Raw genomic sequence first — 15,002 nt, 5'->3', positions numbered from 1 at the left:
TAAATTTTAGTGAGGTATTATTAGAGTAAACTGATATATACAAAGTATAAACTAAAAAAGTAAAAAAAAACAAAAAAGTATACAATTTTATTAGTTTATGAACACACATCTGTGAAACCATTGCTGCAATCAAAGTAACATTTGTAAAAAACACATATGGAAAAAAAGATAACACACATTTCTATCTGAGGAAAAGCAATGGTCAATATGGAAGACAGACAACCCAAATATCCAATATTTGGTTAATTTTGTATACCTAAAAAAATTAGACTAATTAAACATAAAAACAATTAGAAGATATAATAAAAACCAGAATTTTCTGAAAGGAAGGAAGACCTGAATTTGTACATCAAAGAGTCCTTTATTTTGGGGGACAAAAATAATAAAGAGCTATGAATTCTGAATGAAATTATTGAAAGATAAGGTTGAAAGAAATATGACAAATATAAAGTTGTCTACTAAAGAAAAATTAGTCTAACTTCAGATTTCTCCTTAGCAATTTCAAGTGAAAGGATAAAACGGAACAGTGTCCATTGAAGGTTTTATTTGAAGGACTATTTGACCCAATTTTCCATACCCAGCCAAGTTATCATTTGTCTGATAAAGCAACAGATATATGCTCTCAAACAGTCAGGAATTTGTGAACTATATCATTCACATAGACTTCTCTGAAATATATTTGGCTAAAGCTAACAACATACCAAATGGTGAAAGACTGAGTTGTTTTCCCCAAGATTGGGAATAAGTCAAGGATATGCATTTTGAACACTTCTATTGAATATTGTTTTGAAGATTACAGACATTGCAAAAAAAATAAGATGAAGAAATAAAAGGCATGAAGATAAGAAATGATACAGTATAATTATCACTGTTTGAATTTTCTCGAGTTTTATATACATGGAACCACACAGTAGTTACCTGGGTATGGGGGTACAGATGGAGATGTTAAGGGTCACAGCTAAACTTTAGGAGATGATGGAAAATTTTGTTGTCTTGATTGTTCAAAAATAATATGGGTGGGATTTTCCTTTCATGTGTTTCTGAGCACTATTTCAGTCCTCTCAGCATTTATTCTGAAAGTTCAGAGGTTAATAATTTATGTTCTCTGTTCAGATCTTCACTTGCTTGAGAGTTTAGGAGGAGGACCAAGGTTGTGAGCAGATAGATTCTGGAAGCTCTTTCCCTAAATTTCTTGAATCCATGGGAAACTGGGAATGAAGTTCTGACATATGCCACAACATGGATAGATCCTGAAGATGTTATGTAATTTCATATAAATGCAGTCCTACAATATGTAACTTTTTGTGTCTGTTTTCTTCGCTTAGCTTACTTTCTTTGATGTTCATTCACCTTAAACCATGTATTCGGAACCTTATTCCTCTTTCTGGCTGAGTAATAGTCCATTGTATGGATAGACCACATTTTGTTTATCCATCCATCTTTTGATGGGCATTTGAATTGTTTCCACCTTTTGTCTATTGTGAAGGTGCTGCTATGAACATTCATGTACAAGCATTTGTCTGAGTATCTGTCTTCAATCATTCTGCATATATATTTAGGAGTGGAGTTTCTGGGCCACCATTACATTGTAATTAGGATTCTCTACTCTTCAAGATGTGCTGGTGAAGTCATTTTCTGGGACTTTCTTTAAGACGCCCATCCATCCTTCCACAAACTTTCAATTCTTCAGTCTCACCTACTTGAAATGCTTCTACATCTGGACTCCGAGCTGCGTGTTGTTAGGGTTTCTTAATCCTGTATGACCTCGGCCCTCACATGCTGCTCTGGATTTGCAGTTTGGTATTTCAGGAGTGGAAAAAGGAGGTGCCAAAGTGGAATAAGTGCATAAACGAGGAGGGCTGCTCTGCCAGCGTGGCCTGGCCAACGTGGAAGGGCCAGAGCTCCCAAAGGAAGCTGACTTCTTTGGCTCCCACTCGAGCCTCAGCTGCCACCGAGGGAGAGCTACTTCTGGAGACCAGTGACCCAGAACAACACCACACGGAAGGGAGGATCAGCGGTAACACCTGTGGTCCTGGGACTCCAGCAGGGGGTCTGACCAGAGTGTCTGCTCCTCAGAGAGCATTATCATGCCTGAGAAGCACGATGGAGTCTGGACATACAGGACAGGCTGAGGACCCAGCTGCTGCTCCTGGGGTTCCCAGAGTTTCCTCCTCATGCTGCTGCCCTCCCCGCCCATGCTCCAACCTCCGCTACTCCAGACTTTATGCTCCAGCAAACCAGGCTCACTTTGGAGTGAATTTAACCCAAACTCCAAAGACCTCTTCTGGGCTGAGGCCTCTCCAAAGAATGTTCTTTACTTGTGTAGGCTGCCAGGTGGTACAGGACCCAAGTCAGTCTTGGTGTTCTGGTTTCCCCTTTTTGTGCCCTTTGCCCTCCATCCTCAGGCACTTGGACTTGCGGAGACGTCAGTCGCACGGCTGTGTGAGTCAAAGCTGCTCTGCTAGTGTTGCAAGAAGGAATTCATGCTTCTTGGCTTCTCCACTTCAAAGGGAACTCCCATTAAATCACAGACCTATTTTTAACCCAGAGCTATGCGAGGTCTTTCACAACCAACACTGATTGACATAGACAAAATCCCTGCTCCGAAGGACCCGGAGTCTAATGGAGGAGTCAGAAAAAAAAAAATGTCTCAAGGGATAATTACTCACTCTGAGAAGGGCTAAGGGAGTGGACATTGTGCTGAGACGGGGTCTAATAGGGATGTGGGAACTGCCGCGGATGAGAAGGAACCAGTTATTCTTTCAATATGATCTGTTTGTTTTTTTTTTTCCCCTCTGGAAGTTTTTTAAACATCTTTTTTTATGTTCAGAAATTTCATGAGGCTGTATCTTTCTTATTTGTGTAAATCTCTATTCAGTTTACTTAATACTTGTTAAGCCCCTTCAATTTGGAAATTCATGTCTTCCCTCAGGTCTGGGAAAAATTTTTTTTCAGTTTTTAAGATAATTTCTATGTGTCCATTTCTTTTATAGGTTTTTTTTAAAATATTTAATTTATTTATTTGATAGACAGAGATTACAAGTAGTCAGAGAGGCAGGCAGATCGAGAGGAGGAAGCAGGCTCCCCGCTGCATCTCTTTTATAGTTTTTAAGAGCTCCTATTTGTCAGATGTGTGATCTCCTACAGGGATGCTCTATGTCTTTCATCGTCTAGTCTGTGGTCCCTTATTATTATAATTTTTTAAAGTAATCTCTACACCCAATGTGGGGCTCGAACCCTCAACCCCAAGATCAAGAGTCACATGCTCTACCAATTGAGCCAGCCAGGCACCTTATTATTTGTATTTTAATCTTTGTTATGCTCTGAAATATTTTCTCTACTTTATGTTTCAATTCATCTATTTAATTTTTTAAATGTACTTTTTTAATATAAAGCTTTTTAAAAAAATTTAATTATTTATTTGAAACAGAGAGAGAGATCACAAGTAGGCAGAGAAGCAGGCAGAGAGAGGTGGGGAAGCAGGCTACCTGCTGAGCAGAGAGCCCGATGCAGGACTCGATCCCAGGACCCTGAGGTCAGGACCTGAGCCAAAGGTAGAAGCTTAACCCACTGACCCACCCAGGCACCCCTTATATAAAGCTTTTAAATATTCTATTAAAATTTTTAATTTAAGAGCCTTTTCCATTTTCTATTTTTTTTTCATTGCATTCTCTTTGTATGGAAGAAATAAGATCTTGAATTTCTGTAATAAGAGTACAGAATAGAGATTTTAAAACATTTTCTTTTCTTCCCTAAACTACAGGTTTCTTCTGGTGTCTGTCTTTTTCATGCCGCAGGCTTTCCTCAAATGTCTGATGCTTCCTGGAAGCATGAGGCAATGCAGAAGCTAACAGGGAGTGTGGTTTATGCAAGCAGGACTTGTCAAAAGGAAGGCTTCCCTTGTGCCAGAGGGAGCAGGAAGCCGGACTTTGGGAGCACTTCCACAGTGCGGGAAGTAGAGGGCTTCATGGTGACGTGCAGACACCTGTGCTCCTTGCCCCATGACTCCGTGGCCAGGACGTGTGTTCAGCCACGTTAGCTCTTAGATCCTTTGTGTGTGTGGTGGGGGTGAGGAGAAGCTGTAAATGGAGTAATCCCCTGGCATTTGCATTTTCAATCCTTTCCCGCTCAGCTTCCTTGTTGGATTCCACCAGGAGCTCCCCTAGCTCAGCTCTGTTGCCCCAGCTGCAGACCCTCCAGGTGCCCTCCTGGTCGTGCCTCCCACCACTCTGTTTGAAGTTTGTATTTTCACATCAGCTTTTTGTTTTCAAGAATTTAAAAAAAAAAAAGAATTAAAGAAAACCCAACCCTAACAGTCCTTCTTCCATTCTCTGTTGTGCACTTCATTCTCTTATTATTTACCGTTTTTTATTAACATATAATGCATCATTTGCTTCAGGGGTACAGGTCTGAGATTCATAGTCTTACACAATTCATAGCACTACCATAGCACATACCCTCCCCAATGTCCATCACCCAGCCACCCCCACCCTATATCACCCCACTTGCCTCCAGAAACCCTCAGTTTGTTTCCTGAGATTAAGAGTCTCTTATGTTTTGTCTCCCTCTCCAGTCCCATCTTGTTTCATTTTTTCCCTTGCTACCCCTCATGACCCCCTGCCCTGCCTCTCAAATTCCTCATTTCAGAGAGATCATATGATGTCTTTCTCTGATTGACTTATTTCGCTTAATGTAATACCCTCTAGTTCCACCCAAGTCATTGCAAATGGCAAAATTTCATTTTTTGATGGCTGCATAGTATTCCATTATATATACATATATTATATATTCCATTATTATATACATACACCACATGTATATCACATAATATTCCATTATATATAGATAATATATTCTATTTTACACACACACACACACACACACACATATATCTCACATGTTCTTTATCCATTCATCTGTTGATGGACATCTAGGTTCTTTCCACAGTTTGGCTATTGCGGACATTGCTGCTATAAACATTCGGGTGCACGTGCCCCTTCGGATCACTACATTTGTATCCTTAGGGTAAATAACCAGTAGTGCAATTGCTGGGTCGTAGGGTAGCTCTATTTTCAACTTTTAATAGGATCCAAAGAGGGTAGGCATTTAAATGCATAAACTTAGTCTGCAGTCTTGAATTGGAGGTTCCCAATTTAAAAGGATGACTGACTATGCTGTGAGAAGAAAGCCTAAGAGTGAATAGGATCCCAGAACTGTCCAGGATTCTTACGATCCCTTCATCTTTACAAAAGGAACTTCTATATCCCTTTTAATACTCTTTGCCCTGGAATCTACTTTGTCTGATATTATTATAACCACTCCACCTTTTTTTCTTTAAATCAATGTTAACATTGTATATTTTTCCATCCTTTTACTTTTAGCTTATTCCGCCCTTATTTTTAAAGTGGATTTTTATGCAGGCATCATAGAGTTGGGTCTAGCTTTTTTATCCAATTCGACAATCTCTATTTTTAAAACTGAGGCAATTAGTCCATGTATATTTAATGTGATTATTGATATGGTTATGCTTATATCAAAAGGACATAATTCTAATTTATGTATCTGATAACAGAGCTTCAAAGCACATGAAGTAAAAAGAAACAGAATTGCAAGGAGAGATAGGCAGACCTCAATTTATAATTACAGATTGAAGCACTCCTCTTTCAACAATTGGTAGACCAAACAGAAAAATCAGGGCAGATATCAAAGAATGGAACAACAACAGGACAGAGAGATACAGTCAAGGAGACAGTCTGGAGAAGTCTGGAGGGTCAGAGACCCCCAATTTGTGTGAGGAAGCCTCTTGAGAGGGAGAGAGGCAGAGAGGAAGCAGAACCAGGGATTAGACAAGTAAGCTGGAAGATTTGGATATAAGATGGGGGAAGCTTAAAGCCTTTTCTTTAAACACAAATGGAAAGATTTTACTTTCATTAGAAGAATTCCATGCATGGAAGACAAGATGTGCGGATGCTCAGAGCACCAGACTGGGACTTCTGAGCTGCTCACCAAAGACCCTGATTTAGCCATCACCCTGACCACATTTGGGCCCAGTAGGGGACTGCCTCTCTCTGTTGTGTATTATTGACTCTCCCGGTGAAATGAGATTCAACCTCCACTTGGAAAAAGGGCTGGGCTCTAGGGCACTGTACAAAATACATCCCTACTTTTTCTCCTCCTTTTCAGCTTTGGGCAAGTGGAGTTTCCAACAACTGAGTGGCCCATGATGTTAGGGGGCCTGTTTTCTACACAATGTGGCGCTGGGAAGTTCTGTGCAAAGAGATTTTTAAAATAAACTAAGTCACATGTAAAATAAACTAAGTCACAAGTTCTGTGCAAAGAGATTTTTAAAATAAACTAAGTCACATGTAAAACTAAGTAAGAAGAACTGCATATCTAAAGGGATTCAGTAGCTTTTGGGGAAGCACAAAGCCATGAATTCAACCGCAAGTCACTTGTTGAAGAACTACCTTGTGCAATGCCATGGGAATAAAGCTCCCTAGATCAGGGAGGTTCACAGTCTCATGGCAGAAGGAGGCAAACACAGGGAGAGTTTTAAAGAAAACAAAACAGAATAAACAATCCCAATTAGGAATGTCCACCCAGATACATGATCGTAGAGTGACTATAACTGAGTAACTACCACCCAGATCTAGAGAGGGGACATTAACAGCACCCAGAAGGCCCCTGAGGACCCCCTGCCCGTGACCAAAGTAATGGTACTGATTTGCCTCCTCCCTCCTGGGATCAGAGGTCGCCATTGCTTCCTCTCCCTGTCGACACTTGATATGGTCAATCGTTTACATTTTAGCCATTCTACTGTACATGTAGTGATATCTCATTGTGGCTTGAATCAGAACCGGATTTGATTTCAGAGAATCAAAGTCGTGTGATAGTCGGATGTCTGGGCATCACCGACCAACTGATAGTCATTACAAAGAGGGGTGGTGAATTTCATAACAGAAATATCTACGGAGCTGTGAACGGAAAAACAGGCTGCCTCTCTGGCTGAGAGGGCTGTCTGGGGAGAGGCTGGGGATTGGGTTCGGTCTAGGCTCAGGGACTCCCGAGTGTAGCCCTGGACCTCCTTGTTCACACAAGCTCATCACTGTCCTGGACCCTCATGGCCTCCAGCTCGTGTTGAGCAAGGTCATGGTGAACCGCAACCCAAGGCGGGCACCAGCTCCCCCAGACACCTGTTGAAGCCACCAGACCAAAACTCTCCTGCATTTTCCCGGCTGTTAAATCCTGCCTTTTTGCTATTTATTAGGCTGGATGGGAAATCTATGTAAATGCTTTATTTTGGAAAAATGCCTGGGATGACTAAAAAAAAAAAAAAAAAATCCCAGACCTCCCCAGAGCTGGAGGCAGCTGGTGCTCCCGGTCGGAGCTGGTAGGCTGCCCTGGTGGGACGGAAAGCTTGGGTCAGTCAATCATTTACACAGCAGGGAGGCAGGGTGACAAGCTTCTACAGAGAGCGCGCCTCAGGAGAAAGGAATTGAGGTATATGCTGTGCGTCGCGCTGAGCTTTTCTGAGGTGAACCTGCCAGAGCAGGAGGTGTGAGGAGGACGTAGGTGAATCACCCCCGGGGGCTGGGCTCTCCCAGATTTATGGGGTGACCTCCGCTGGCCTCTCCCAGGCAGGAAATGGGCTGTTGGCTCTTTCCTCTGCCATGCACACCTGCAAAAGCCAGTTGGTAGTATTTTAAAAGAATTTACTAGAATGAAATTTCTGTGTTTTCATTTGGATAGTTGCCCAGGAATTGGCTTTGTGCTTTTTGATTCAAGAAGTAGCTTCAAATATCCAGCACCTCCGATTTCGATCTCTCCTCCTCCGGCTCTGTCTCTGTCTCTCTCTCACTCACACACACCCATGGCTCATCCTGGGTGAGAAAGGTGTGAGGATTCAATAGGAGACGCGTGAAGGCTTTAGTCCTCCAAGTCTTAGTTACACCTGCTTTACTCACCTCTCGTTCCCCGGCATCTCCTGCTTGACCCTCCCTCTCCGGCGCGCTGTGATTGTTAAGCGACTGAGCATCATTAATTCTAGTTTCATTCGTCTAAAACTGATGCTTCTGGAAGAAGAAATGGACGCTGGGTTTGCCTTTGCTCTTGGCCTGACTCGGTTTAGCAAGGCCAATCCCAGGGACGCGTCTCCCCTCTCTCTCTCTCTCTGTCCTGTCTCTGGACCTTACGAAGAGCCGCCAGAGACACAGGAACCCCACGCCTGTGTGCTTATGCCTGGTGCTGCTCCGGCCACCGTGAGGAGCTCCTGCTCTGTCTACAACACAGGGATACCGCCTGCGGGTCACTGTGATTTACTCCCTTGGGCCACGCAGCCGGCTCTAACTGAGCGGTTAAATGTGGAGCCGGGTTTCTGCTCTCTTCAGGAATGGTGCTCAGGTCTCGGCTGCTGTTCTGATGTCCCTTTACCCCCCCAGACATAAGGCTTCTGAGGTCCCCGGGGAGCTTTTAGGGTTTATTTTATTTTAATTTTTAACAATTTTTCTGAGACTTATTATTTTTTAGTAATCTCTACAGCCAATGTGGAGCTTGAACTCACAACCTGGGGATCAAGAGTGGCATTCTCTTCCGACTGAGCCACCGGGCACCCCTCCTAGGGTTTATTCTAGTAAAGCTATTACTTATGTGCAGAAGGAAATTTGAATTTCTGGTTGCACGAAGTCTTTCATGTGATGGGGTTTTAAGCGATGTGATGGGTCTTTAAGTCATCTGAACAATTTGCTTTGCAAATTTCTTAAAATACTATTTATGCTGATTATTGTTTTTGGCCTGACAGTATTTATTACGGAGTATTGTCATGCAGTGCATTCACAAAGGAGCACAACTGTCGCTAGTAATGTCATACTTTATAAATATTTTGACAACACGTTTCAAATTCATTGGTTTCCCTTTTGAATCTTACGTAGCTACCTTTTATCTTTATATTCAAAAGTATTAAGGTGGCGTGGAGGCCCTGGGAACTAGGACAGAACTGGGCTAGAAGACTCCTGATGTGTTATCTCAGGGGAAAATCCATGGTAGGTCTGCCTTAAAGCTTATGCGGGAGCTGCAGATTTTCCCTGAGGGCTATTGCAACCTTACGAACTGGCAACAAGAGTGTTCTAACCTCAGTGTGTCCACTTTCCACTTGGGTAGCTTGCTGTCTCTGCCTGGCAACCCTCAGCTTTCCCTTTACTTTTCTAAGTCCAGTGCCTCCCCTGCAAATGAAGCCCGTCATAGAGCCCCCATCCCACCTGACTGTGAAGGTCAAGTTCATTTAAAGCTTCTGATCACTCCCTTCTCCTTGGTTTCGAGAACATCCTCTTCTTAGTTCTTGCTCACTGGGCATTGCCCCTCTGGCTGCTGGCTAGATCTATCCAAACCTGAACATCTCTGGCCTCTTTGACTTCTCATCTGGGTTCACTTCCAATGTGATCCTTTCCAGCTGCTGACTTACGTGGCCTTCCTGGGCTGAGGGCCCCAAAAGTGACCTCTCCCTGGACTTCAGTCCGCTCCACATCTGCACTGGAGGCAGCTCAGACCAAAGCCCTGGAAAATGGATTTAATCTACCTTAGCAGACCAGAACATTTTCTTTCCAGAATATTCTTCACTTCAGAAAATAGTAACCCCATTCTTCCAGTTGATCCAGCCCCAAATCTTGCCATCAACCTTGAAGCCTTTTTTTTTTTTTTTTTCCACACCAGAAGCAGGACCTCAGTAAATCCTGCAGGCTCTGCATCCAGGCACATCCTGTTCTCTTCTTTCCCTTCCATCCTGCCACCTGGTCCACACCCGCATCTCCTGCCCGGATTGTTGCCATTTATGCCATTCCCTCTGCCCGGCAGGGAGAAAGCAAGGAGGTACCAAGGCAGGGAGAAGCAGGGTAGCATTGTGGCCAAGTATGGGCCTTTGGGGCCAGGCACCGAGGGCGAAATCCTGGCTGTCTTCAGTTTATCGCTACAAAGTAGTACATGATTGTTGTATAGATCGTGAGTGAGCCAGAGTTCTCAGATTGTTTCCATTTAGGGTGACAGTGGGTGACATGAAAGCAGGGTTCTCTGCGAGATGTCAGAGGCCTTTGATTTCAAGAGACAAAACCCATGAAAGCAATCAGAGTGTGTTATCCAAGAGGGGACACCCAGGTGCTTCAAGTATGGGAGGGGCGTGGCTCCAGCTTGTCAAGTGGCTTCCCAGGGACTGGGCCGGGTACAGGGGTTCACAGGGTGCAGGTTTCCAGCGTCTGCTCACACGGGGCCAGGGAGGCCCTGGGACATGACGTGCAAGACTGTGGTGATGGACGGGCGGTGGCCGAGGAGGGGCATGGAGAGGCCCTGGGCTGTGAAGGCATCGGCGCCGGCAGTCAGTAGGTAACAAGGCATCCCCCAGGACTAAAGACTGGCCTTCACCCCTACACATTCAGGGCCTCCCTTAGTGCTGGGGCCCAGAGACATCCTAAATGCAGGGGAGGGAACCGGAAAACATGGCAGGCTTTAGACCTCTCTGGAGCAGAGCCAAACTTGGTTTGATTTAGAGAAGCAAAGAAATGTAGCATTTCTTATCCCATGAGAGTCATCATAATTTATATCCATAACAACGGTGACTTAGGTTTCCTTTTTATTCTGAAATTTGGGGCTGTGCGTTGTACCTCCAAAAAGAGATCATACTGTCATCAAAGCAAGCTTGGTTAAGACTGCCCAGTCCTGAAGGTTTGGGCAAAAATGGAAAAAGGCATATCTATTTGTTGGCCCTGGTGGTAATTTGGCAAAAGAGGGTCCTGCGTGGCCTGAGGTACTTGTCCTGGGAGTGAAGGAGGAAACTGGGAACTGCATTCTTACACCCTGTTACTTGAGAGAGAGAATTGAGGTCCTGTTCAGACCTACTTCTTGTTCGGGCTGGCCAGTCATAGGACAGAGCCATCCACGTGTCCCTTCTTGTGTGTTGCTTCCTGCTTTCTATGGGGACCCAGATTTGGACCTCTGGGTCTGACATCATCATGTTTCACCAGTCCAGCTAGAGCCCAGTTAACAGAAGCTCTACGGAGAGATGATGTAGACAGAACCATACGTGGTCATGGACTAATGTCTTAATTATTTGGAAATAGTCTGGATATAAAAGTAATTAGACTGTGGGTCATGACACTACTTGAGGGAACATATTTGCTCCCTGCTTACCTGTCTGGCTTTGAATCCTGGGCCTTTTACTCACAGGCTCTGTGACCCTGGGCAAGTAACTAATCTCTTTGTGCTTTAATTCCCCCCCCCTTGTTAAACGGGGGGAAGGGAATAGTGTTTATCTCATTGGGTTCTCATGGTTCTCATTGGAACAAATTAGTAAACAGAAAGTATGCCTGGCACATGGTAAGTTACCAATAAACTGTAAGCACTACTGTCATTGGTCTTTCCCTTGAGTAGGAGATAGGGACACATTTTATTACAGCAGTGACAGAATTAAAGAAAGCATTTGAAAAAAAAAAGTCATTTTATTTTTTTCTTTCATTTGTAATAAGTCTATTACCTAGCGTAACTTCACCAGATACCTTCTAGACCATGACCATCACGGCAGGACTGACAGAATGTCGTTCTGTTTCTAGAAGATTTTAGTTCCCTTCTTTATTGGTTCAGATTGATTTATTTTTGTAATTTAAATAGTAGGTCAAAATTTCTTGTTTCATCCTACATGAACGATGAACTTTCTGGTCTAACTCCCTGGCCTGACGGGATGGCAGATCCCAGCCCTCCCAGCTTCTCTGTGGTCAGATAAAGGCTAACACGTACTGCACCCACACCTTCCAAACAGAGGTTGTCTGGGGTCATAAGGTCGACAAAAAGTGGTATAGGGCTGCTCCTTTAACCTCCACTTCTCCATGTCAAGAAGCTTCTCTTCTTGTCAGAAGTCAGCAATGGGTAGTTTAAGGTAAGGCCTTAACTGGTAAGGCCTCAAGGAACCAGAGGGTCTCTCAGTGGACACACATTACTCCTGAGAGCCTCTGCCTGCAGGAGAAGTACATGGTGGCTGGGTTTCTTGTTACCATCTCATTTTCCTGGTCTGAGCGCCTGGAGGACGCTGTCAGGAGGAAGCAGGAAGTCAGCAGAGTATAAACCCACCTCGGGCCTTGTTGGGTTCAGGGGATCCAGGCTGCGGCCGGCCTGGCCCTTTGACTCTTGTCTGGGAGGCTCCCCTTCCACCCCCACTGGCCCTGGCACCAGTTGCCAGCTGGCTCCATGTTTGTCCTACCTGGTGTGGCTCTCTACTTTGCAGACGGTGGCAGCCGGAGCCCTGGTGGTCTTTCTCCAACACCCCTTGAGAATGGAGGGATTTCTGTAATTGCTGCCCCATGTCTAGGTGTCAGGTCGACCCTTCCACAGGACAGGGTATGTTCTTTACACGTTCAGAACTTGAGGTTCTGGACAGAGGCAAGAGCAGGGCACCACAGGACACATAATGGGCAAGGCTATGAAATGGATGGACGTAGCGGAGGACCATGGTCCCCAGGCTAATGGGAGAGCAGTGTGTGTGTGTGTGTGTGTGTGTGACCATGTACAGCTCTCTGATCGTGAGATTTAGATCACAGCCAGAAAGCATCATCAGAGTGTTCTTTTTTTTTTTTTAATATATTTATTTATTTGACAGCAGGAGGGATTACAATTAGGAAGAGAGGCAGACAGAGAGAGGGGGAAAGCAGGCTCCCCGCTGGGCAGGAAGCCCGACATGGGGCTCGATCCCAGGACCCTGAGATCATGACCCGAGCTGAAGACAGAGGCTTAACCCACTGAGCCACCCAGGCGCCCCCCATCAGAGTGTTCTTAAAGCAATCAGAGCTCATCTGGTCCTCTCAGCACTTCTTTCCAGCTAAAGGAGAGGCCAACATACTCATTACCCCTCTGATGGCAGCTGCCACCCTGCGTCTGTCCCCAGAAAAAAAAGCCAGTGGTGTCCTGTGCAGCCCTTGGGCACAAGCAGTGCTCCTAACTGGGCTTCTTGCCAATGCCCAGAGAGCCAAACAACGAGGCTCCTTTTGCTATGTTTTTAATGCTGACATTCGCTTCCTTACTAGAGGGGGCTACCGGTAGAAAACATTATATTTACCATGGGGTTTCTGACAACCATCTTTCCTCCTAGGAAGTCCTGTACTTCCTGCCCTGCCTCTGGGCTTCAGCTGGAGTGACTGTTTTCAGTGGGTGCTGCTCAAGCAGCTTCTAGACAAACGTCAGCCCAGCCCTTCTCTGTTTTTCTCATCATGTGTGGGTTGGGGCCACTCCCGGAGTGTCCCCATTGCTTTGCAACATGGGGCCCTGACAGTGTGCTGTGGTCATAAGACCCCAGCAGACAGAACAGACTGGAAACGGAAGCAGATACTGTCCTTTTCACTAACAACCACATCCAAAGGTTTATTCCTATATTGCAAACAAACCCCACAGACCAAACTCCCAAGCTGCCTTTCATTCAGCGGTTATTAAATCACCCACATAAATACATATAATAAATAAAAAGCCAGAAAGGATGAAGTCTTTGGTATATAGAGCTTTTCTCCCCCTTTTTTTCCTTCCTTCTCTGTGTTCTATGCCCACTCCCTCCTGTTCATATTATTCCTCTGGACACCAAAGAGTAGGCCAGAAGTCAGCTGGGTGCTGGGACACGGCACGGGTGCGAGCCCGGGTCCTGCTGCGTCTGTGAGCTCGGGGAGGGACAGGCCCTGGGCACTCACACGTAGTCGTTCAGTCTGTACCCGCTGAGCGAGGCCGAGGTGGCCGAGGGGGCCCGGTTGTCCTTGAAGGCGGCGGGGGGTCGGTAGGCGGGTGCGGTGGTGGCCGGGGCGCCCCTGGGCTGGGCCTGGTAGGGCCTGGAGGGCGCCTCGTCCTGGCAGGACAGGCAGAGCAGGGTGCCACCGATGAGCGACAGGGACGAGGAGATGAAGCCGAGGTACAGGGCCTGCCCGATCTCGAACTTCATGCCGCTGGGCAGCAGCGGGTTGTAGAAGTTCTGCACCACGTCGTGGGTGGTCCAGGACACGGCCACCATGCACAGCAGGCCGGCCAGGACGAAGAGCGCGCCGCCCAGCACCGCGAACGCGGTCTTGGCCGGCGCGCCCTTGGCGCAGCGGGTGCACTTCATGCCCACCACGGCGCAGGCGCAGGCCACGCCCGACAGCAGGCAGGAGATGACCATGAGCGCGCGGGCCGCCTGCAGGTCTCGCGGCAGCGCCAGCAGCGAGCGGTAGATCTGGCACTGGTAGATGCCCGTGCTGTGCCACACGCACTCCATCCACAGCCCCTTCAGGTAGGACACGGCCGTCAGGATGTTGGTGCCCACGTGCGCCGTGCGGCGCCAGTGCGGCAGGAGGGTGGTGATCAGCGCGCCCACCAGGCCCAGGAAGCTGAGCAGGAAGCCCAGCAGCTGCACGGCCGCGCTGGCCATGGCCCCGGTGGCCGGCTGCCGGGCTCGCTCAGGCGCCCGCCGCAGTCCTAATGAAGCCGGGAGGCGGGGCGGGGAGAGAGAGGAAATGGGTTAAAGATTATCTTTTGATGCATTTATTTCTGCCACCAACTGAGTTTTCCATAGGCAGTTGGTAGAACAATTAAGAGTTTTAAAAATAGTTTCCGCGACTTCATTGGGAGATGGAGTATGCTGCCCTCAAAGACAGTTTTCCCCGGAAGGCTGGAAGGGGAAGGGAGGAAGGCAGACATCTGGCTGGCCTGTGCTTCCCAAGGACCCCAAGGAAGGGCAGTCCACAGCCCCTCTCCTGATCTGTCAGCACTTAGCAAGCCTTGTGGAAAGTTCTACCTATGTCCACCCTAAAACACTAATGCTGCGTTCGAATCTCATTCCGTACCCTCTGATTAGTGGTCACTTTAGTTGTTAAAGCAGCACAGGGACTGACAAGAGTTAAGGTGTGTGCCACCTATGACTTAGAAATTAGCCTCGGATTGCCAGTCAGGATGAGATGTCTTCCAAAAGTGGGTGACTTCCCTGTGCTCTCGGGACGTGAGAGGGTTTGTACCCA

At 46.2% G+C, this 15,002-nt stretch overlaps 1 protein-coding gene across 3 annotated transcripts in view; it reads right to left on the bottom strand.

Moving 5' to 3' along the window:
* Positions 1-13,645: 13,645 nt before the first annotated feature.
* CLDN14 (claudin 14) overlaps positions 13,646-15,002 on the bottom strand; it is a 59,743-nt gene continuing 58,386 nt past the window's right edge. For all 3 annotated transcript variants that reach the window (XM_032865351.1, XM_032865352.1, XM_032865353.1), the window contains one exon: positions 13,646-14,463. In XM_032865351.1, coding sequence (XP_032721242.1) covers positions 13,703-14,416 — 714 coding nt within the window. In that variant the 5' untranslated portion in view covers positions 14,417-14,463 and the 3' untranslated portion in view covers positions 13,646-13,702. The remainder of the gene's footprint in view (positions 14,464-15,002) is intronic.

This window comes from Lontra canadensis, unplaced genomic scaffold, assembly GCF_010015895.1.
Source record: "Lontra canadensis isolate GAN:19392208 unplaced genomic scaffold, GSC_riverotter_1.0 scaffold29, whole genome shotgun sequence".
Lineage (NCBI taxonomy): Eukaryota > Metazoa > Chordata > Mammalia > Carnivora > Mustelidae > Lontra > Lontra canadensis.
Note: the sequence above shows the minus strand (reverse complement) of the source record. Positions and strands in the feature narration are given on the sequence as shown.